This window comes from Stegastes partitus, unplaced genomic scaffold (genome assembly GCF_000690725.1).
Source record: "Stegastes partitus isolate 25-593 unplaced genomic scaffold, Stegastes_partitus-1.0.2 Scaffold866, whole genome shotgun sequence".
Classification (NCBI taxonomy): domain Eukaryota; kingdom Metazoa; phylum Chordata; class Actinopteri; family Pomacentridae; genus Stegastes; species Stegastes partitus.
The window spans coordinates 1-24,727 of NW_007578597.1; the positions used below are offsets into that span (position 1 = coordinate 1).

Consider the following 24,727-nt stretch of genomic DNA (forward strand, 5'->3'; position numbering starts at 1 on the left):
GGAAGACGAGACAGAAACAAAAGTTTAAAGCTGAGCCGAGCCACTGAGCAGCGAAAAACAAAAGTCGGGAGCTGGCTCTCACTCGATGGGAGTTGGCTCTTCTGATTCTGATTCTTCAAGAACTGGATGGTGTGTTTGTGATGACTAAAACCACTAAACATAGCGCCTAGTCTGACGGCCAAAAAGCCTAATTCTAGTCTCATCAGACCAAAGAACCTTCTGCCAGCTGACTTCAGAGTTTCCCACATACCTTATGTTGAACTCTAGTTGCGTTTTTTTAATGACAAATTTAACTATTTCAAGGGACATTTAATAACTTCAGAAATCTTATCTGAATCATTGTTTTCTGTCATGGTATGACTTATAACTAATTTAAATAAATGATGAGTGGGGCTTTAAAGTAAGACAAAATGGAAGAAAGTGTCCTGTGTGGTCTCAGAGATATGAGGAGTATGGGGCTGGTTTACCTGCTTCAGCACAAACGTTGAACAGAATGACGGCAACATGATTTACAGTCACACACTGCAGCTTTGGTACATCCGTATATTACTCCTAAACAAAAGCAGGCAGCTTGAGGTAACTGCTTTGTGAGGCGAGCACAGAAACATTGTCGGACTCCTGTGGTTACATTGGCACAGTAAGTCGAGTGTAAAACCTTGAACATTAGGGAGACCGCAAAAAACACAAGTGCACCTCTGGGACAGGTTTTCTTTATTGAGAACATTTCTTGATGTGACCTCTTTGACAGTAAGCATTCAAAAATGACTGACCAGAGTTCACAGTCAGCACAAATGTTCACTATGTGGCACTTTATAGCTTTCAGCTGCCTTATACAAACATTACAACGACTGAATCCGTCGTTCATCTTATTTATATTTATCATGGAACATACATATATTATATAACTGTGTACAAAGTGGATTTAAAGATACCTGTCAACATTTGTCACAGATCAGATAAACTGCCTTAATGATACTGTCGTGTCTTACTTCAACTCAGTTAATTCCACAGTTTACAGATAAGTCCTTGTTTTCTGCCTTCACGTGTTGGTCAAACGTTTGTGTGGCGGGCGACGTTTCGTCATGACAAGCAGCTTTAACTTGTCCAGCACTGCTCATCTGCCCTTCTTTTGTGGACACTGGATTTTGTATCCCACCCTGTAGGCCTGCAGGTACACACGGGCCTGGTTTATCCTGGACACACAAACACAAGGCAGACGCAGCTGTGACGAGTTGTGCTCTAATCAAAATGTGATGCAACACAACCTTTTACAAATGTGCAAACCATGGCCCACTGTAACGGACATCTCAGGTTCTTATGCCATCGTTTTTGTTACCTTGACAACATTTCTCAATACTTTAATGGAATTTTTAATCTATTTAAGTTTCAAACCAAGTAACTAAGAAGAACAGACGATGAAAAAAGTTATTGAAAGTGAGTTTTTCTGACATTGAACAGACCAATGATAAAAAAAAAATCCTCCAACTCCAGCTCGATAGCAACACGACTACCCATCACTGGAGAACTCAACAGAAAACAAACAAGCACCTGTATTTAGTGCAAAGGTGAACTCCCAAAGGTCCACATCGGTCCACATAACTCTCCCTGAATGCCTTCCTCACTGCTCGAGCCATACTGACCACCGTGGTGACCACAGGACACGTCCTAGGAAAAAAAGATGGGACAGTGACATGCAGGATTAATAACGTGGCTGAAACTTTTACCCCTTGTTGCTGTTTTTAGCAAAGACTGTCAGTGAAAAGCTCGTTGCAGTCTTAAACTGTTTTGAAGACGTCCTCTCCAGAAACAACCAAACAAGCTATTATAAAAACTCAACATTGAGTTGACTGTCTCTGATTTACCTGAAACTGTTCTAGCATTAAATATGGATATTTATAAAAACATTTGTCAAATTTTAAATTGATATATCAAATACTTTCCAAGATACAGTTTTTTAAATTGCCTTCTAACCACTTTGCGCATGTTTTTCACACATTGTGTTTGAATCTGATCTCAATCCTGTAGAAAATTAGTGGGCAGAGCTGAAAAAGCATGTGGCGCAAGAAGACCAACAAACCAGTTCTGTCAGGAGGAATGGGCCAGAACTCATCAGACTGTGGTGAGAAGCTTGTGGAAGGAAACCCAGAACGTTTGACCCAAGTCATAGAGTTTAAAGGCAACGCTAGCAGATACTGAGGAGATGGATGGAAACTTCTGACTCTGAAGAAAGTCATAAAAAAATCTCCAAAAAAATTCTTTGTCGTATTATTCTGGAATTTAGCAACTATAAATCATGTTGGTGATCCTAACTGACCTGAAACAGGAAACGTTTAACCACATTTAATGTTATAAATAAAAGTTTTATGTCTTTTTTTACAGTGGATGTAAACTTCTGGTTTCAACTGTATATCTTGGAAAGTCTGGGACAAATCAACCTCAAATTTCATAGATCACTTGAAATATCCGTAGTTTGGGATGGAAAGGTTAAAGCAAATCAGAGATGGTTGAGCCAAAAGAACCTGACAGTTTGAAATGGAATAACTTTAACCCTAACCCGAACCCATGGCCTATTGTAGCAGCAAAGTGAAAGAACTTCTCGAGCATTTCACGCTGTCTGACGCTATATGTTCCCATGTGTTGAAGCAAACGTTATCTGATTTTAGACTAGAAACTGATGCTTAAAGCACAGTTAACACAAAGGAGACATGCAATGTTCTTGCAGCTGACTGATTACATAAACAGCATCATGAAGGTTATAAACTATAAAACGGCATTTTAAATAGTCACAGCACTGATGTCACTCACTAGAGAAAAATAAAACTTTAAATAGCAGAACAGCCATGTGTTACTTGCAGCTGACTGTACTTACAGTCTCTCACAGCGGAGGCCTGCAGTGCCCTCTGGACAGGTACAGGTGTTGTGAGGGCTGCAGGTGGCTCCATGTTGGCAGGGTGGCACACAGGGGATGGTCACCGCTGCAGACACGCCAGAAGTCTTAATGCACACGAAAGTTTAAACGTCTTTTGTCCACATAAAGCCACACATGGACAAACTAACCTGTTTCACAGAGACCTCCAGTAAATCCTTTGGTGCAGCGGCATCTGTTGAGGCCGACACAGACGCCACCGTTTTTACAGGGTTTCTGACACTCAACAGGCTCTGATGGGCACAGGGAAGAGAAAGCAGGTGTGTCGTCAACAGAAAACAGGCAGAAAGCACTCAGCATTAATTGCTGGTATTTCAGTAGAGGAATTAATTTGCATCTTATTTGAAGTGGAACATATGGAGCCCGTCTGGTGACATCGATAAGAAAGAAAAAATAACTCGTTCCCACGCATTAGTGAATCGTGGCCACGAGTTACTAATGCGTGGGAACGACATCGTTAAATTGTGGCCTCGCATTACTAATATGAAGAAACAAGAGAAGTAGTGGAGCAAATTTCACAGTGGAGTATTTTGATTTGATTTCATTTTATTTTAACCTTGGAATGAACTACACTGATATCCTGCGATCTCTTGCGATGAAACACAGCGTGATAATTTTGTCGTTCCCACACATTAATATCTCGTGGCCACGATTTACTGATGCGTGGGAACAAGTTATTTTTATTTCTTATTGATGTCACCAGACGGGCTCCGTAGGAACATCAGTAAACTTGGCAGTAATGTCGCCAACAGCAGGTCAAGAGCAACTGGATGCTGGAACATGTCTGTGTAGATACTTAGTCATCCAGGTCATAGCAATCATCCAACTAGACTTCTCTTTTTGCTTCTTGCAGATGTTTCCCCTCCATCCAAAAGGCTTCTATAGTTCTATCTGACTGATGGGGAGTGTGAGATGTCGAATGGCCCATGACTGACCCAAACTCTGACTGCAGCGCTTCATACAGGAGCATTCACAGAGAGGAACGCTATGCAGACCTTCACTGATAAGTTGCAAAAATTCATGTGAAATACTGGTGATGTACAGTAGTGCTCAGAATGACTGACGAAGTCCTGACGGTGCATGAAGCACTGGCTAGGACGGTGCATTTGACTGGAGCAAATCATGAAAGCAGATAACAGCGTTCAAGTCCAGAGTGACGCATTGTGAAGAAAAATAGAGCTAGAGATATAAATAATGACGTATTATAATCAGGTAAAGCAGCATTTATATAATTCCTGTCAGGTTTAATTCCTAATAAGTAAATTACGTGGGCATAATCACGTCTGAAATCGCACCACAGAGTCTGAAGCGCTCTGTTTGGTCTTGCTGGGTTACATCCAGTCATAATCCTTTTTACTACATTTGACTGAACTATTTTATCTCATATGTGTTGCATGTTTGTGATCTTATTTAGTTGTTGAATTTGTTTTTAATATTCATCTGATTTGACATTTGTTTGTAATGTAGAGCACTTTGTAACTTTGCTTACAAATACAGTGATCGTTATTATTATTAGATTACATTTTGTGTCCAGGAAGTTATTGTCTAATCCCCATATCATGATGTTTGAAGCTGGCAAAGGCAAAGCCCAGCTTTTATCTCTGTCCTATTTTGCTTACAAACAGCAACCAGAAATGTAAAGTTGTACAGCGTCTGTGAAGAGCACGAAAAAATGTGTATTTAATGCTGTGAGCACATAAGTTGCTGAAAACACTTCTGCTTGCTGTTATCTGTCAGACAAGCCTTCTCCAGCAAGCAGCAAGGGGAAGAAGTACATCAGAGGAAAGCGGCTGCATCCACAGCTGGCAAAAGCCAAATATCATATTTAGATTAAAATCTGAAAGGCCTCATGGGGGAGACATGTCTCCTTTCAGGAGGCAAAAAATGTGTAAAGGGTGCTGAGAGTCCAGAATAATCTCAGAACAATGGGTGATTCTAAAGTAAAAGATGATTTTATTTCATGTTTCCTGTTTTGCAAAACTGTCAGTGACTATGATTTGTGATTGTGATATTGGTTCACTTCCTTGACAGAATCATTGGCCCTGCATGCATGTGTTCTCACCTATCTGGCACCGAGCTCCCTGCCAACCACCAACACATGTGCATTTGTTGACATCCACACATCTTCCCCCGTTTTGACAGGCAGGCGTGCACAGGGCTACAAAGAACACACGACACAGATTTTACATTAACCAGATGCTTTTTTTTTTTTTAGTCTTTTCATGCCATAGCCTACATTTTACCCAACAGAGCTGCTACCTTGCCTGCAGGCAGGTGGGCAGAACCTGCATGCCAGGTCGAACTGATGCCAGATGTGTCTGTGTGTTGTTACTCACGCGAGAGGCACTGAGGGCCGGTGTAGTCGGAGGCACACTGGCAGGTATCGGGCCCCACACAGCGACCGCTGTTAGCACAAGGCAACTCACACACAGCTGAGAGACAAGCAGGGATAAAGACACATAGAAGAGTTAAACAGTCAACGCCAATAGAGACGAAAATGGAAAAGGATGAAAAAAATTCTGCTGAATTGGAGCATAAAAAGCAACGTAATGCATGAAGCTCCTGAACACATGCATGTAGGAGCAACATCAACATAGCAGTTTCACATCATGCATATGCATATGTACAGCAGGTATGTGTTGGTGAGCACAAAACAGAACAGAAAATCTTATTAAAGCAGCTTGATTTGGCATGTGAACATCCTGCTGTGCTTATACCAGCAACTCTTTTAGCACAGTCTGTGGTATTTGCTTCATATATCACCTATCTGCTGGTGTTTCTAGATACTGTAGCTGGCAGCTGGGAGGCCTTCATTAATGTTCAGAGGCGGTTACCTGTGTGGCAGCCTGCTCCAGTCCAGCCCGGAGGACACAAACACTTATTCCAGCGCATACAGGTGCCTCCATGGGCGCAGGGCGGGGAGCACATGGCTGAAACACACAACCAACATGGACTGAACACACACATTACCCACAAATGTCACTATCGGCATTTAAAACATTGTACTGACTCGCAATATTCTGTCTCAATATCAGACTAAACAATGTACGAAAGAATTAAACAGACACAAATGAAAGGTGCAAGTGTGACATTTCAGTAAAGCATCAATGTGCACGGCGATAACAGGTTATCCATCTTCTATACACCGCTTTATCCTCATTAGGGTCGCGGGGGGGGGCTGGAGCCTATCCCAGCCGACTTAGGGCGAAGGCAGGGGACACCCTGGACAGGTCGCCAGTCCACCGCAGGGCCACACTGAGAGACAGACAACCAAGCACACTCACATTCACACCTACGGACAATTTAGAATCACCAATTAACCTCAACATGTTTTTGGACTGTGTGGGAGGAAGCCGGAGAACCCGGAGAGAACCCACGCTGCACGGGGAGAACATGGAGACTCCACGCAGAAAGATTCCGGTGCCCCCACCGGGACGCGAACCGGCAACCTTCTAGCTGCGAGGCAACAGTGCTACCAACTGCGCCACCTTGGATAACAGGTTATGTAATAGGTTATGTGATTAGCACCTTTAGCTTCTACACTGCTGCTAGCAGCGCATTGTGTCAATTTATTTGAAGGCAGGGGAGATATTTCTGTCCCTCTAACTTAGGACAAATATTTAAATGCATAAAACAGCAGCAATTCTTGACACAACTTTTCTGGGATTGAGATTTGACAGGATTTGAACTGTGGATGATCAAATATACGACATCCAGAACTACATTTAGATTATTTTGTAATGAAATCTACAGATTAAATAATGAATCAACATTTCATATATTCCAGTGTTTTCTATTCAGGAACTATACAATGGCCAGTTCCAAACATAGCTATTAGGACAGGACATGATGTGGGATTAAATGAGAACACTCATATAATGTTTTTCAAAACAAATACTTAGAAATATGCTGATGTAGGTAATTGCAAGACTGTGCAAATAATGTTCAAGGCAAATAAAAAGTTATTCCCTGGTAACATACAGAAGTAAGATTTGAAGTTTTCATTTGAAAGAGCCACCATGAAGAGGAGATGTTTATCAGTTGTGGGATGAACTTATCTAAAAGTGAGTATAATTATAAAAAACTGTGGGACAGTGAAGTGTTGTTGGGGTTCCAAAAGAGGTTTATAAGGTTTGAAGCAAACAGGAAACAGGAAGACATGAGATGTTCGGACATGTGGCTGGTAGACGTTAACAAGTTAAACTTCCTCCTACTTGTTTTCAGATACAGTTTTGTGATGCTGTGGCATGTCTGAAATGAATCAAGTCCAAAATCAAATGGAACAAACCGACCTGTTCTATAAACAGCACGCCAACGTACAGCAGGGGAGGTTCTTACCTGAGCAGCCGACACCAGGATAACCAGGAGGACAGTCACAGCTGTTTGGGGCAACACACACGCCGTAGTTCTGACAAGGAGGGTCACAAACAGCTGGAAAGGCAAAAACACTAGTAAAAATAACGGTGCATGGATTCTGACTAAATCTATCCGGATCACTGTACGACTTATGTCTGACTCACGCTGGCACTTGGTGCTGTCGTCTGTTCGAACTTTGAAGCCTTCCCTGCAGGTGCAGTTTAACCCGCCAGCATGGTTCAGGCAGAGCTGCTCACAGCCTCCATTTGTAAAGTCTCCACATTCGTTCACATCTCACCACAAAGGACGGAGGGACAGTTAAACGGGCAGACAGCAAAACAATCCATATTATGCTCTGTTAATTTCCTTTCGGGCTGATTTACGAAGCGTTCTTAGCTGCACGAGGAACTTGGCCACAGTTCAGAGTCACTTGCTGTGAGCAGGCGTTCACATTTCTGCACATCCCTTTGTGATTTCTTTTTATTAACACCTTCATTAAAAACTACATCAAGGACAAAATGGATGAGAGGTCGATTACATCCATTGAAAACTCTGCAGCTCTTTATTGTTAGTTATGTGAAAGACTTCAGAGATAAATGTTCAGAGAATGAGGCTCACAGAAGCTTCGTGTGGCGGATTCAATGGATGATGAAGTCTGATGGAAATGACTGTTGTGTCATTATGTGAAGTTAAAAAAGCCCCAAAAAACAGGTTTTGTTGCATGGATATGACCTCATAACATAACATTAGCTGTAGCGATGGTAGTGATTACCAGTTGATCGACTGATTGCTGTTAATAATTATACTTATATCAACTGCTAGGACAGAAGAAAGACGACCTGCTGGTTACAAAACATATTGTCGTTTAGCTGTAGTACCTGGTTGCACCACTGGATGGCACCTTTAACTATTTAAATCAGATCAAATCACATTTTATTTGTATAGCACTTTTCATGCACTACAGCAACGCAAAGTGCTTTAAGCATTTAAAAAACATTACAGCGTTTAGAAAGATTGTAAAAGAAAACCCGTCCCTCCACACGTACACACACACACACACACACACACACACACACACATTATTTCCCTCCATCCAGAAACAAACCAGAGTCGATGAGGACTGTGTTCTTAGAGCTGAGTGGCTGATCTGAGCATATTTGCCTCAAAGGTCCGTGTCTGTGCTTTAACAAAACACTATTAGCATATAGAAAAATGTCTGCCGTACTTCATTTATGTTAACGATTAATCAAGCAAATTTGCATCCCTAATTCGCGGTTCTATTAAAACCAAGAATATGAACATAAATATAAACACAAACATAAACAGCTTCATCCCCGGATCAGAACTTTGACAAAGTGCTGTGAAGGTCTCACCTACGCAGCTCCTCATGTCTTCACCCAGTTCCCATCCTGCTCGGCAGCTACACTGGACGTTGCCTTCAGCCCTCACAGTGCAGTCGTGTTCACAGCCACCGTTTCTCAGCTTACAAGATGTAACATCTGTTCAGGTGAAAAAGGAAGCACTGAATATTTACAGATTATACACAAGATGAAAAGACTGATTTGTTGATTCATGCAAAAATAATCTGAAGCTATTGGCCAGGTCTACAGAGAAATCAAACTTCTAAGCGCCCTAACTCCAGCTTCTAAATTCTAAAATTTGCTGCTGCTATCGCACAGACTCATTATTCGTCTTCCTGGATAGCAAACGTTAAATATTTAGGTTTCAGACTGTTGATCAGAAGAAAGCAGATAATTGATGGAGTTGTATCAGATTCAATGACATTTAAATGACACTGATAATGACACTAAACTCATTTTACAATCTACAGAAAAGTGTTAAATAGTTCAAAAGTTCATTAAAATAATTATCATTGTTTTAAAGTAATTTGTTACCAGTTTCACAAAATTATGGATATTTTGTACATTTAAAAACGGCAACATCAGTTTTTATATAAACATCTGCAATATCAGTATTAAATACAGACGAGTAGGTGTGAAATTTATCCAGTCTGTGCAGTACTAGGACTTCTTCATCACTATTTCTGCTCTTGAAAAATCGGTGCAATACCATTGATATGTTCAACATTATTATTTTCAGCATGCAGAGGAATTAGTTAAACTGAATGTCTACATATGGAGGAACCAGGTCTTGTGTGTATTTAACCCTAACAGTCATTGGTTGGTCTGTCTGTCTGTCTGTTTGTTACCAGATGACTTGGGAACGGTGAACCTTCAAGGCCTCAAACTGTAGGCAGTAGAGCCCATAGCTTAGATCTGGGACTGGTGGATTTTGCTAAAATTGCTTTGTTCACAAGTTATGGAGTGATCTGTACTTTAAAACGAGCGTTTCTGCTGCTCTGTCAGACATAATCGTCACTGGCAGCGAGTCAGTCAGGTTTAGAAACGACCTCCAACACCTGATAAACACATTTATAGTGAAAAGACTTTCACTATGTCTGTGTTCAGCTTCTGGCAGCTGGCTGCTGTTGACCATAGTGCAGAATGTCGAATGTGAGCGTGCCCGTGCGCCTGGTGGAGGCGGATAGTGCATGTGTGAGTGAGAGCAAGGACACGTGGTCACCATGGGGCTCCACGGCGAGGGGCGTGGCACGTTCGTTCAGATCTATAGCAGTTCAGTTTTGTGTGAAACTTGCTGGTGAATCCGTGAAGCTAAGCCTGTGCTGCACTGACTGTCCGCTGAGGCTGCTCCACCCTTGACCGTGTGCTACAGTTTGGCTGTGTATAGGGTTAGGGTGTAACACAGCTGTAATATTTAACAGTAAAAAAAGCATCATACTAAACCAACAATATCATGCCTCATACAATTAAAGGCTCTACAGCTGTTCCCAGATCAGACTGGATGTGGTATGTGTGAACACCTTGGCAGAACGATGGTATCGGCTTCAGGGGGGATGCACGCAGGGCCGAGGGTCACGACCCCGGTGCTTTTCATGTGGTTCACTTTTATTTTTCATTTGGTGTTCCTCACATATTTACACGAAGCCCTGTGCTACACTACACATTTGCCCACCAGTTTCCAGTATAACCAGTCTAGATCCTTTCTATTTACCCTGCAGCCTTCGTGTCAGTGGGAATACTTTGGGTTCTAACAGGGCTGCAGGGTGGCGCAGTTGGTAGCACTGTTGCCTCGCAGCTAGAAGGTTGCCGGTCCGCGTCCCGGTGGGGGCACCGGAATCTTTCTGCGTGGAGTCTCCATGTTCTCCCCGTGCAGCGTGGGTTCTCTCCGGGTTCTCCGGCTTCCTCCCACAGTCCAAAAACATGTTGAGGTTAATTGGTGATTCTAAATTGTCCGTAGGTGTGAATGTGAGTGTGCTTGGTTGTCTGTAACTGTAAGTGAGTCCCTGCGATGGACTGGCGACCTGTCCAGGGTGTCCCCTGCCTTCGCCCTAAGTCGGCTCCAGCCCCCCCGCGACCCTAATGAGGATAAAGCGGTGTATAGAAAATGGATGGATGGGTTCTAACATGTTGTGGACTTGTCTTTCCCAGTCCACCAGCACACACTGAACTTTCGCTGCACTTTGATAAGTATAAGTATAGCATGGTTGCGTTTTCTCTGACATTTCTCCATAGAAATCTGACAGTAATGACAAACGTACTGCTGCAGGTGAGGCTGTCTGTGTCTAACAACAGAGGAGGCGGGCAGTGGCAAGTGTGTCCTCCTGCAGAGTTGGTGCAGGTGTGAGAGCAGCCGCCGTTCTGGAGTTTACATTCGTCAATGTCTAAGTGCACAAAAACACACACACAGGAAACACAAACACAAATCGTAAGCAGCAGGCTGATAACTAACTTTCACATGTGGCCTCAGGACTGAGCAGAGAACATCCACAGACACACACAATGAGGCAGAGAGATAAAAAGTTCATCAAAGCTTTCACCACTTGTGTGTGCTGGTGAACGGCCGACGCTCAGCCTGCTTAAATGACTGAAAATTAGCAGGTAAACAGCAAATGAGTGACTGACCCACACAGGTGTGACCGTCGATGTGCAGCTGGTATCCGGGTCTGCAGGAACACTGGAAAGAGCCCCGAGTGTTGACGCAAATGTGCTCACAGGTCCCATTTAGTGCCGAACACTCGTCCACATCTGCAGAATCAGACACATTTAGTGGACTTTAGAAAGCTCAACGTATGGACTCGTATAGATTTCCGAGAACAAACTTTGAGAACCAGGTTAATGCGGTTTGTTTGAAATCAGGGATCCAAACTCCAGCGGCATTGGAGAATGATGCACATCTCCAGGGAGAGATGATCTCTTTGCTGCCCTCTAGTGAGCAGCCATATGATGGTGCCTTGTTAGTGCAAATTAAAGTTCATTTAGAAATTCCTGCTCAGGAAGCAATGTTGATTTTCATTAGCTACTGTGGATCTGCTGTATGCCAACATTTTAAACTTTGCTCTCCTTTTGCATTAGTGATAAAGATAAGATAAAGATAACTTTATTGATCCCACAGTGGGGAAAGTTCACTGTTACAACAGCTCCAAAAAAGTGTTCAGTCAGTGCAGGAATAACTGGGACCACCCAGCGCAAAAATGTAGGAAGAAACAGAAACAGAAAAACAGAAAACAGAAAACACACGGTGCAAAAATTGCAAAAGAAAAAAAACATTATATACAGAAGATGTTTTTTTTGTTAGTTTTTTTTTAAAAAGAAGACTATCTACACAAGGATGAGGTAGTCATGGTTACTGCACATAATGTGTTTGTTGGTGGAAAAAAGAAAAAGTGCAGCAGCAGTACCAGAGGTACCAGAGGAGTCCATAGTGCAGCGTTGTAAAGTCTGACTGTTGTTGGGATGAAGGACCTGCAGAAACGTTCCTTCTTACACTTTGGGTGTAACAGTGTGTCGCTGAACACACTGCTGAGGAGTTCACAGTCTGATGCAGAGGCTGGGAGGTGTTTCTATGATGGCAGACAGTCTGGCCAGGGCCCTCCTCTCTCCCACCACCTCCATGGAGTCCAGGAGCAGCCACAGACTGAGCTGGCTCTTCTGATCAGTCTGCTCTAACCCTCAGAGCACCCCCTCCCCAGCACACCACTGATGCCACCACAGTGTCGTAGAACGTCCTCAGCAGCGGCCTGCACACACCAGAAGAAGCAAGTCTCCTCAGCAGGTATAGGCGACACTGACCCTTCTTACACAGAGAGTCAGTGTTGTCTGTCCAGTCCAGTTTGGTGTTCAGGTGAACACCAGGTACTTGTAGGTCCTCACTCTCTCCATGTCCAGTCCCTGGATGTTCAGCGGTGGAGTGTGAGCGGGTTTCCTGTGGAAATCGATCAGCATCTCCTTTGTCTTGCTGGCGTTCATCTGAAGGTGGTTCTGCTCACACCAGTCGACAAAGTCCATGATGACCGTCCTGTACTCAGTGGTTCCCCTGTGACACGCATCCCATGATGGCAGAGTCATCAGAGAACTTCTGGAGATGACAACTGTCTGTGGAGTACCAGAAACCTGATGTGTAGAGGGTGAAGAGGAAAGGTGAGAGTACTGGACCCTGAGGAGCTCCAGTGCTGCACACCAGCACATCAGACACACAGTCCTGTAGCCTCCATCCTGGGGTCTGTCAGTGAGGAGGTCCATGGTCCATGCAGCCAGCTGGTCACTGAGCCCCGCTCTCTCCAGCTTCACCCCAAGCAGTGAGGGTTGAATTGTATTGAAGGCACTGGAGAAGTCAAAGAACGTGATCCTCACGGTGTTTCCAGTGTCCTCCAGGTGAGACAGGGATCTCTGCAGCAGGTAGATGATGGCGTCATCCGTCCCAATGCCAGGCTGGTACGCAAACTGCAGAGGATCCATGTTTGGGCTCACCAGGGGGCGAAGATGGTTCAGGACGATCCTCTCCAGTGCCTTCATCAGATGGGAGGTTAAGGCCACGGGTCTAAAATGGTTGGGCTCCTTGGGACACGAGGTCTTTGGGACCGGGACCACACAAGACGTCTTCCACTTGGCAGGAACTCTCTCCAGTCTCAGGCTTAGGTCGAAAATGTAGCAGAACACCTGACAGAGCTGGTCTGCACAGTCCCTGAGCAGTCTGGAGCTGATGCCATCAGGACCCGTGGCTTTCTGGCTCTGGTCTTCCTAAGCTGCGTTCTCACCTGATCCACTGTTGGTGTGAGGAGAGGAGGAGGTGGGTGGAGAGAGGAGGGCCCCAGAGATGGCGGTGGTGGTGAGGGAGGTGAGGAGGGGGCTACTAGCGAAGAGGAGCTGGAGGTGCTGGAGGTAGACAGGACAGTGCTCAGGCTGGAGGGGGAGGGGGTGAGACCAGTATCAAATCTGTTGAAAAACAGGTTTAGCTTGTTGGCCCAGTCCCTGTCCCCCAGTTCAGGGTCCCTCTGTTTGCCTTTGCCTTGCCCTGATATGGACTGGAGTCCTCTCCAGACCTCTCTCATGTTGTTCTGTAGCCGGTCCTCCATTTTCTTCCTGTAGTTGGCCTTACACTCTCTGATCCCTCCTCAGTTCTTCTCTGTCACCAGACTTAAAAGCCCTCCTTTTCTCCAGCAGCAAGGCTCTCAGCTCAGGAGTCCCCCATGGCTTGTTGTCTGAGGAACACCGTACCCTCCTGGTGGGCACAGTGGTCTCTACACAGAAATGTATGGATCCAGTGATACAGTCCGTTAAACTGTCAGTGTCCTGTCCATGTGGCCCACAGAGCAGCTCCCAGTCGGTGGTGTTAAAACCATCTTTGAGTGCATTTGTGACATTTGTGACTGCATTTGTTCTCATGTTATACCACGTTTTTCTGAGCAATGTCTGCCACAACATTAGCTTCAGGATCGCTAAAGTTTTCTCTTATAGGCTGGAATCACACATCTGGAACATGTTTCTAGCTGCCGTAAGCAGTTATTTGTTACAGCTCACCCACTGTAAGAGCAAAGTAGCCTCCAGGTATCCGATGGCACCCGCTAGTTCACGCTAGCTGCATTATTTTTGTAGATTAAACTTATTCCACTGGAATAACTGAATGAGAGGTGCTTCAAAGGAATTGTTGTGGGATTTTTAGAATTGCACAAAAGACAAAACTGATTTTTAGAATTACATGAAAAAGAAACCTAAAGATATTATTAAAGAGGTTAAGTAATTGTCGAAATTAGACTAAAATGTGTAAAAGTTAAACATAAAGAAGTAATGTGAGTAAATAATATCATGTGTAAACAAAACAAAGGATGTGAATATTCTGGACAAACCAGTGGAAAAAACCCAACCTGATGAAAATCTACTGAACACTGAGACCTGCTGGCAGGCCGGGATACAGCAGGACGGACACCATGGCCTGGAAATGACCCAGTAAAGATAGCGTCCAGAAAGTCATAAGAAGCTCACCACTGGGGGGGCAAGCAGGAACCCAGCGTAGCAGCAGAGTCTTAAATTATGCTGTGCTAAGCAGGAAATAGTGCTGACTACGGACTCTCTGATGAGGATCAAAGAAATCCGGTTGGGGTTTTTCCACAGTAGGAGGGAGTTGGACGAAGTTTGCAAGTATATAAGGACATATGACGCACTGTTAGCCAGCCTAATCTCCAGATTGTGCTCATGTTTGTTCGTGCAGCCTCTGTATCGAATAGAAATTATTCACATCAGACCCTGACGACTGTTTGGAGATTTTTTCCTTGTTGTAGAAATTTTTTGGGACCTGAAGTACCTAGCTAAGGATCGTTGTTTCAGCTCTATGTTTTGACGACGCTGCCTGATCATCGCAGGCCCAAACCAGGCAGGTCGAGTTACGACAGAAAAGTCAGACATTTTAGGATGCAAACTTATTTGCTTTCTTGCTCTTAGTTTGATGATGATACCACTTACATGCTGGAATGCTGTACTATTAAGCTTAACCCAGTTTTAGATAGTACGTAAAGGAACCGGTTCGTGTTATGGCAAAGAACTGGTTTAGAATCTGCACCTGTAATGGTCACAAACGATGATGTTTTTTACTGTCAGTCTAACCTCTGGACATGGCCTGCTAGCTGTTTTACTCTGTTTTTAGCTAATGACCTCCTGGTTCTACATTCACAGTGCGTTTAGTGCACAAGCTTGACGGTGGTATCGATCTTTCTCAAAATGTAAAAGTTCTTCGTTGTAAACAAGCACTAGTTTGAATGGCTGGACATTGCCCTCTGTCTTGTGCTTTACCTGTACAGTTGTGTCCATCCTGGTCCAGCTGGTAACCCGAGGTGCACTGGCAGCTGTATCCTCCTGGCTCATTGGTGCAGTTGTGTTCACAGTAGCCGTTGTTCACGATGCACTCATCAATGTCTGCAAACAAGAACAAGCTTTAAGGGCTGGTGTCTGTACTTCAAAGCAGGATGTGGGGTTAGCCAGGTAACTTTAGGTTTGACTGTCAGATCACTATAGAAACTTGTGCTAAACACCTAACCTGTTCCCAAGCAGGTTATGTTCAAGATGACAGACCAACCAGTGTGGAAACACCACCTACTGTCCTCTAGAGAGTGGCCTCAGCATTCCTGAAGCTCCATCTTAATGCTCTGTTTGCCTTTGTAGAGCAATATAATCCTAAAACAGAAACTAATTAAAACACTAACGCCTTAAAGCCTACTTGTTAAAAGATTTGCAGTAAGTCTTCTTAATGGTTTGAATAATGAATTTGTGTTTGTTCCAGCACTGGCAGGCTAAACCTGCCATAAGACTGGCTGGATGTGAGAGGACTGCATTCATCTTGTACATCACCATGAAAACAGTTTTATTTCTTGATCATTTATTCCTTAAGTAATGCATCTTTCTTCACCAGTAGCACAAAGGGACCACATCTACACTTTAGTTATACAACCTTGTGATATGTAATGATCAGTAAACTGAATCTTTAATAAGGAAACTACATCTAAGCAACTTACACACAATGGGGGGCAATGATAATAACCCAGATTCTTTCTGGACTTTGGCTGAAGCAGCTGTGTTTGTTTTTTTTCTTCTTTTTTAATTCTTTTACTGGTTTAGGATCAACATTTGTCCTTCTTGTGAGGAAAATGAGCTTTCCAGGTATGAACAGGCTCATAGGAAGCTTGGAAACACTGGGATGACTTTCCTAGTGTGTTCGGTTTAGTGAAGCCAGATAACAAAAAGATATCCTGGATATGCTGAACTTGCTTTACAGTACAGGCTTCAGGTGTGTACAAGTCAAGAGTTCATTTGCAAAAACAGATCATTTTTGTAGATGTTCAGAAAACTCGTTCTTTTGTTGTTTGCTTGAGATAAAATCAGTCAAACTGAAGCTTAGTGGATCTGACTCAGTAGAAATGACAACAACAGAGATAACTTAAGTTTGACTGGTGTTGTCCAGGTAGATGCTGGAACAGTGGCTTTATGAAGGTTTGTGAAGATGGAGGTATCTGTTTGTACAAGTGATTCATGCTTGTATGGAACCCTAAAGGAAGACACAAACACATGCCCTTTACCCACCAAAACACGAGTGTCCGTCTCCATTGAAGCCCTGGTAACACTGGCAGAAATACGAGCCGATGACGTTGCCACATCGAGCGTTCCCGTCGCACCTGTGACCACCTGACGCACATTCATTCTCATCTGGAAGAAGATTTAAAAAAGAAAGTAATCTGAAAGCCTCAGTTCATTTCTATTCGACACACATTATCCCGCCACACACACAAGGAAGCTGACCTTGTCGGCAGGAAACAGAGTTCTCCACGGAGGGAACGTCAGCACTAATTGCTTACCTTCACAGTGTGTGCCGTTTCCCCGGTAACCAGGTCGACAAACACACTTGTAGCTCCCCAGCGTGTTCTCGCACACACCCCGACCGTCGCACACGGTGGGACTGTCCGTGCACTCGTCCACATCTAGGACACAGACACGGGACAGAACAAGGCGTGATGCATACAGGACACGACGCTTTCCATCATTTATGGATTTACTGACTCGACAAGCAGCTCCCAGCAGACCAACAACGTGCAATATCTCCTTTTTTAATCCATTCATATTTAGAAATATTTATTTATATCACACTGGTGACTTGCACTATTCCATGACATGTATGTATATATTTGCATTTGCACTGTTTATTGTTCTTATTCTCATCATCATATCTTTAGTTTTTTATATATATATATTTTTTTTTCATTTTTATATTCTCTGCTTGAACTATTCTTCTATAGATGTGTATTTCTAGACTCATGTTTGCACTATTTCTTATATGTACATTTTTCTTTCTAGTGAGTGTGTATCTGTGTGTGTCTGTACTGCTGCTGACAACACTGTGAATTTCTCCACTGTGAGATAAATAAAGGATGATCTTAATCTTACTGCTGACACAAGCTGTAATTAACACATTGCATTGTTCTGAAAAAAACAACTGTCATTTGTGAAGCGCACTCCCCTAATTTGATTGCAAACAACAGGGGTACAAAGTCATTAAAATAAAACTCAATTAAATCTTTAATAGGGCACAAGTGGCTTCATATTGTGTAACTGTAGGAAGCTGTAATAATATGTGGTATTTTTTTCTTCTCCCAGATTTTCTGTTTGCCTTTTCTCAACCCAAAATCCATTCCTTTCCAACAGCAGCTTGTAAAGAAATCACATTGGAGGTAAAACATGAGTTTAAAAAACTCGGACAGAAGAAAGTCTTCTAAAGATTTTAAACTTTGCTTATAATATACGGCTGCAAACACACAAAGAGCGAGCAGCATCTGTTGAGCATGGGAAGCACATCATACCTTGACACACGGTGTAGTCTGGACACACGGGACCTGCAGAGGACCAGAGGTCACAAGTGCAGAAAAGTCACAGGAAAATGAGATGTGAGAAAGACAGTGAACAGAGATGACACAGAACAAGAGAGGGAAGTTGGTAAATGCGGAACGGAAGAACAAAAGCAAAGCCGAGCAGCAGCAGAGCAGCAGACTGAGGCGCTATATTCCCTCCTGTCAGCAGATGTCAGTACGCTGTAGCTGCTCAAATGAAATATGGCAAAAACTCAGAAGGCATCATCAAATGTGGACATCGGTCTCATGCAGCTGTGGTGATGCGCCGTGACAGACGGACTCACCGACACATGCAGGAGCTTCTGCTCTGAAGCCCAGCCGGCACTGACACACGAAGCTGCCGGGAGTGTTCACGCACACGTTTCCCAGCTCGCGGCGACACTGTTCCTCGAAAGTGCACTCGTCTACATCTACAGAGGAGACAGACCAGCAACTATGAATAGGAACATGAGTGGTCATATTTAGGATCAATATTAGTTTCTCCTGTTTTTTGCTTTCCAGCATTGACTCATGGTCAGTTTAATTCGATTTTACACCAAAAAAAAAACTCTTTCATGTCAAAATGAAGCAGGGGATGGATACAAGAACATTTCCAAGTCACTGAATGTCCTCTAGAGTACGCCTGTGACTCCTCAGATGGAGAACATACTTATGCAACAGAGATGGGAGAGACGATGCATTAAACAACTGGTGCCTGTTCTTCACCAGTCATAGATTTATGGGTGAGTGGCACAGAGAGAGCCGCTGCCTCATAAACGCTCACATGAAATCTGGACTGAAGTTCGCCAGAAGGATGGTGGGAGACTCTGAAGTCAACTGGATGAAGGTTTTCTTGTCTGGTGAGACCAAAATGGAGTTTTTTCCCCATCAGACTGGACAGTATTCTTGGCAGACATGAAACACTGTACATGATCACAAGCACACCATCCCCACTGTAAAGCATGGTGGTGGCAGCATCATGATGTGAGGATGCTTCTCAGCAGCAGGCCCTGGAGAGCTTGGGGGTTAAAGAATGCAGAAAGTATTAAGAAACCCTGGAGGACGACCTGATGCAGCCTGTGAGAGAACTGCCACTTGGGACAAGACTTGTTTTCCAGCAAGACAATGAGCCGAAGCAAATAGCCAAAGGTACGCAGAAATGGTTTGAAGACAACGAGAATGTTCTGGAGTGGCCGAATCAGAACCCAGACTTTAATCCAACTGAGAATTTCTGGCAGGACTTGAAAACGGCTGCACGCTCACAATCCCTGTGCAACCTGACAGAACTTTGAGTTTTACAAAGAACGGTGGTATAACATTGCAGTGTCCAGATGTTCAAGGTCGACCAAGACCTATATACTTAGCATTACTTTGCAAAAAACCAAACTTACTGTCAAAAAAAACAAATTAAATTGACCACAGTTCAATGTTGACGTTTTTGTAGTTTAAGTATCTGCTTGTGTAGAGATTGAACACCAACGCTGGTGCTGTATGTAAAACATGCATTTTTCAATGTACATCTAAATTCCTACACTGCACAGTCATGCATACAAGATATTGACATCAGCCTCACCTACACAGCTTTTTCCATTTAGAGCCATTACGTATCCCACAGGGCACGAACAGGTGAAGGAACCGGGGGTGTTTTCACATTTGGCGTCACCGTGGCAGGCCTGCAGGCCCGTCACTGCTGCCAGAGCACACTCATCTATATCTACAACACACAGACATTATGATAATACTACATATGCCACGTGTAATCCACTCTCACACGAACACACACTCTGACTGACTAACCTTGACATCCTCCAGCAGCCATCAGGTAACCACGGAGACAGCTGCATGAGTAAGAGCCGGGGGTGTTGCTGCAGCTGGCGTGGAGGCCACATGGTTCCCGTCCTTCACACTCATCAACATCTGTCAAATGGAGAGAAGATAACACGGAGGCACACATGTAGAGACGATTCCGTCAGTGTGCTATAAGTAGAACAATAATGTGTAATACAGCCCTGAAATATTGAATGCCTCTTCTGTGTTTTTCTCATATTTGTAGTCACTGTGGGCTCATTTTTCACGGCCAGATAAAGTCGTGCACGTCTATGGAACGAGCACAGCATGACGATAAGTAACGAGAACTCAGATAATGCAACACTATAACACGTCAAAAATCATTTAAAGAACAAAAAAGAAAGAAACTAAAGTTTAATTTCTTTGATGACTTTTAGAAAGTCTGAAAATGAAACTAACATTTTTCCAAGCGTCCACGTGTGTTACCCTTACAGGAGAAATACTTCATGACTTTACATCTTACACATATGTTACTGTTTTTACATGTTTATTTGTTTCCATACTTGTCTCTAATCTGCTCTGTGTACATACAACCTGCAGTTCAGCCCAGTTTAGCAAAAAAGTCCCTGATTTTTTAAATAAATGACTGTTGGTTGCAGCCCACTCACTAATGGCAGTTATGCTGAGAAGTGAAGATTTGATTTGATTTTTGCAGACTCTGGCAAGAGCAACCGGTTTATTTTGGAGATTTTAAAAAAGGTATGTAGAATCAAGGGTTTTGGGTCAAATTCTGGTTTAAAAAATTACGATTTTAAGGATAGATTTGGCTAAATTTAAGATCTGTAGTTTAAGGAGCATAGGAAAGTTAATTCTTTCTGTGATAACAGTTTCTGGCTTTGACAAATGGTGCCATTTTGGAGATATTTTAAAGACAGCGTGCCTTTGTGGTTCAGAGAGTTAAACGCTCCAACACACAGTCAAACATTCATTTCTCTTTTAACTCATTACATGCAATCTGTCATTTGCAGAAATTCTGAGCTTTACGTGATGGATGCAGAAATGATTTTGTTGCTATTCAAACAACACCTTTAAGCTTCCTGCCGTTCCCAACTCTGTTACCTCTCACCTTTACACTCCGCTGCTCCCTCCAGAGTGAAGCCCACCGGACATGAACAGTTGTCACCATCCTTCACCAGACCGGACGGACAGCCACATCCAGCGCTGCTCTCCTGCATCACCTGGCTTCCTGGACACTGAGGAGCAGCGCTGGAGCTTGGGGGAGCTGTGGTACTCAGAGGAGCTGCTGGTGTAGAAGGAAAACAGGGACGGTTTCAGGAGAAAGTGAAAGGCAAGTCAAAAGGTGAAACAGCAAAAGTCAAGAAACTCACAGGTGGTGGGTGTGTAGCTCGAAGTCGCTTCACTGACGTTTGAGATTGCATTTTCGATCACCTCATTCTGAAGCAAGAGCATACAACACAGTGAGTTTCATTCATGCAATCACATCCGACAAGGGCATCTGCAAGGTTCAAAAAAAAAAAAAAAGTGAGAATCTCCTGAATTCTTAAGGCACCGGCCTGGTTTTTGTTGAACTCTGTCTCGGTGTGTTTCAGGACTTCGTTTTCATGATCCTCAGGGCTGCTCAGAGGCTCGGCCACCGACAAAACCAGCAGCAGGCCTGACAGGAGAGTCCAGAGGTGAATCATCACCCGAATCTGTGTGCAGAGGAGGAGGAGGAGAAAATCAGAGCTTTAAATAATGCACAAAGTGTCTGAGAACATCTACAGTAAGTCCATCTAGAAGACCTAGTTTGTGCTGCACTTTTTATACAAATTAAACCAAACATAAAATACTTTACAGAGCAAAAGGAAACAAACAATACTTCCCAACTCAATGAAAGCACAGAGGAACTTAGGAGACAGTATCATAAACGCGATGAGGAAACACCAGAGGTGGGACAAGTGAGAAAGAAACTGAGACAACTGTGAAGTGTTAAAAAAAAAAAAACTAATAAAACTGACTAAAACGCATAAATTAATAGACAATTAAGTTAAATAAATGAAAAGCCAGAGTAGAAAGGAAGGCCTGAGCTTGGTTTTGATATGATCCACATCATCTGCTGTCCGCAGTTACTGTATAGATGCTGGCTCATCTACCGAAATGACGCAGACGTGCAGCCATAAGGAGCACGTCTGGGCAGGCAGAGCGCCGCAGCAGCCTGTCATTAAGTTCCCATCAAGCCCCCGGGCTGTCTGCACAGAACAAAAGGGGCTTCAACAACTGATCCTGCTGCACTTCCAACCTAAAGACGTTGAATTTACTATAACATAAGTGAAAAGTTAAGATTTCGCAGCCTGGAACTTTTTTTTTTTTTTTTTTTTTTTTTGTAAGAGCAGCGCAAGAGAAATAAAGAAGACCAACGTGGGTTTAACATTGTTTTGTGCGTATTGACGCGATCCAAGCGCTGCGTAAAAGTCGCGCTTCACAGACTCACCCGGCTCAGGTTTACTCGCACGTAAAGAGAAGTTTGGAGACAGACAGACGAGACTTGGAGGTTTTCCTTCAGATGCCTAAACGCGATCCTGTCCCGTCTTCTCCAGATGCGGACTCCGAGCAGCTGCACGCCAGCCCTGCGTCAGTGTGGGGGGCTGTACGATCCAGCAGTGACTCCACATCCTGTCCAGGAAACTCTGCACTTCCCATTCCACAAATCCCAAACCACCGCTGCAGAGGAGCAGCAGTCAGGCGTGTGGGCTGCTTCTAGACGCCCCATGCTCTGAACCCTGACATGGAGGTCATAAACCAGTCAGGAAAAGGTCAAAGCCGCTGCAGCAGGGACTTACAGCTGAACATATGGGGATTGCGAGCTGGAGGCTGTGTCTCTGCCGAACTCCCGCTCCTGCCCTCATTTAGTTTAAAAGCCTTTCTTTCTTGTCATTTTTTACTCCGAAGACATTATACCATGGCTACAAGATCTGTCGGACAGCCTCAGAGAGAAAAAGCTGCGAAACTTCGACAAACAACTCAGTGGAGGATTACCGACCCACAATGGCGGCCTCATGGAAGTCCGGGCCTTGGACATGTTGGTGCAGGAAGGAACCCAAAAAATTGGTGAAGCTGTGGAGCAGAAATGGTCCAAGCTCGCCAACAGCCTGGAGGACCAGGCTAAAGGCATCACCGAAGCAGAGCAGCAGGTCTCCACCGTGGAGGACCACATGGCCCACCTGGATTCCGCCTGGCGCAGATGGAGAACAGACAGGTGACCAGGACTGAGCGGCTGGACGACGCAGAAAACCGAACCAGACGGGACAACTTAAGAATCCTGAATCTGAAGGAGGGCACGGAGGGTGACAATCTGACCGAATCCTTGGAGACCTGGCTGCCAACCATGCTCGGTTTGTCTGCCGGACGTATAAAGCTGGACCGAACTCACCGGACCACCGGGCCGAGGAGTGACTGTCCCTGTCTGGTAATTATCAAGCTCCACAACTCTCGGGATAAGCCAAGGATCCTCGCGTCCACAAGAAAAACGAAGACGCTGGATCATGAGGGATCCACCAGGACCTGTCCGGCGCAGTCCGACTGAAGCAACGCTCTTTCAATGACGATCGATCAGGGAATCAGATTCAAGATGCGGTTCCTGGCGAGACTTGTGCAGCACAACGGAGCAGATGGCCAGCACTGGAGAGGCTCAGCACCTTCTGGACACATTGGACTTCGCATGAGGTGAGCCGAACAAACTGCTGGTATTGAAATGATCCTTCCAGCGTTCTGCTCATTTACAGAACTTCCTCTAACTTGGCTCATTATCAAAATCTTAAGACCAGTTAAAAAAATTGCATGAATTTGCATTTTGCACTGTTGGATCTTAGGAAGGTTCTAAGTAGAGCTTCAAAATGCAAAAAGGAGAAACGGGAACAAGAGACCAGAAGCTGTGAGCCGGCAGTTTAATGAAACAACAATTTAACTCCAACAGGCTGCTCATCAGCTGATCAACAGTTTGAGACCACAGCCTTTAAAAGCCAAAATCTGTGCAAACATTTGGATTCCGTGTCATTTCCTGTCAAGTGATCACTCTGTGAAGATCTCGTGATGGCAAACAGCTCAGCGTCTCTGAACGTGGTGGGATTGTTGAGCTGCATGAACGAGGCCTCTCACAGCGGCCCATCGCTGCTGAGGCTGGACGCAGTAAGATAGTCATTTAGCATTTCTTAAAAGATCCTCAGGGTTATGGAACAAAAAAATCAAGTGGTTAGACCCAAAAAAATCTCACCGGCGCCGAGCCGGAGGATCTGAATGGCTGGCCGTCAAGACACGGGCCGATCCTCGTCCCAGATTCAGGCCATGACTGGTGCTGACTGCAGCCCAGTAACCATCAGACGGCATCTGTGAAGGAAGGGCTTCAAAAACAAACGTCTTCAAAGGCCACGTCTGCTTCACACAGAACTGCCCGTTTGGACTTTGCAAGGGAGCAGCAAACACGGGACGTTCACAGGTGGAAGAAAGTTCGATTCTCTGACAAGAAAAACATTCTGCAAATGACCTTTTATTTTAAATCAGAAATCAGAATATGAGTAACATCAGACACAACTATTTACAGGAATGCACATGTTCTACCTCTGGCGGGTGTTCTAGTCATAACATCATCAAGACTGAGCAGAACTAAACTTCAGAACCATTCATCAGACTTTCATCAGTATTTACAGGATCTTTACAAACTCACACAACAGAAATAATGAAAACACTGTTCAGGGCTCCAGACGAACTCTTTCACTGGTAGCATCTGTACAACCCACTTTCTCATTTCATTGCTCTCCAACCTGGTCAAAGGCAGAACATGTGACGAGCTGAACATTTTCTTATTGATAGACGATTTCCTGACGCTCCCTGAACGCCCCACACAGCAGGCTGGTCGCTGCTGCTGGTGGCTGTGC

At 44.1% G+C, this 24,727-nt stretch overlaps 1 protein-coding gene across 1 annotated transcript; it reads right to left on the reverse strand.

Annotated features, from left to right (window-relative positions):
• Positions 1 to 694: 694 nt before the first annotated feature.
• On the reverse strand, positions 695 to 22,428 carry LOC103365710 (multiple epidermal growth factor-like domains protein 6). Its single transcript, XM_008293221.1, has 23 exons — positions 22,288 to 22,428; positions 21,371 to 21,508; positions 21,185 to 21,251; positions 20,923 to 21,099; positions 19,806 to 19,925; positions 19,582 to 19,722; positions 18,314 to 18,439; positions 17,982 to 18,014; positions 16,983 to 17,105; positions 16,711 to 16,833; positions 15,427 to 15,549; positions 11,266 to 11,388; positions 10,902 to 11,024; positions 8,656 to 8,781; positions 7,447 to 7,575; positions 7,265 to 7,357; positions 5,761 to 5,856; positions 5,263 to 5,358; positions 4,989 to 5,084; positions 3,058 to 3,159; positions 2,870 to 2,975; positions 1,549 to 1,665; positions 695 to 1,193 (listed from the first exon to the last, which is right to left on the reverse strand). The coding sequence occupies exons 2-23, from the start codon at positions 21,497 to 21,499 to the stop codon at positions 1,115 to 1,117; spliced, it is 2,448 nt and encodes an 815-aa protein (XP_008291443.1). The 5' UTR covers positions 21,500 to 21,508; positions 22,288 to 22,428; the 3' UTR covers positions 695 to 1,114.
• Between the last annotated feature and the right edge of the window lie 2,299 nt (positions 22,429 to 24,727).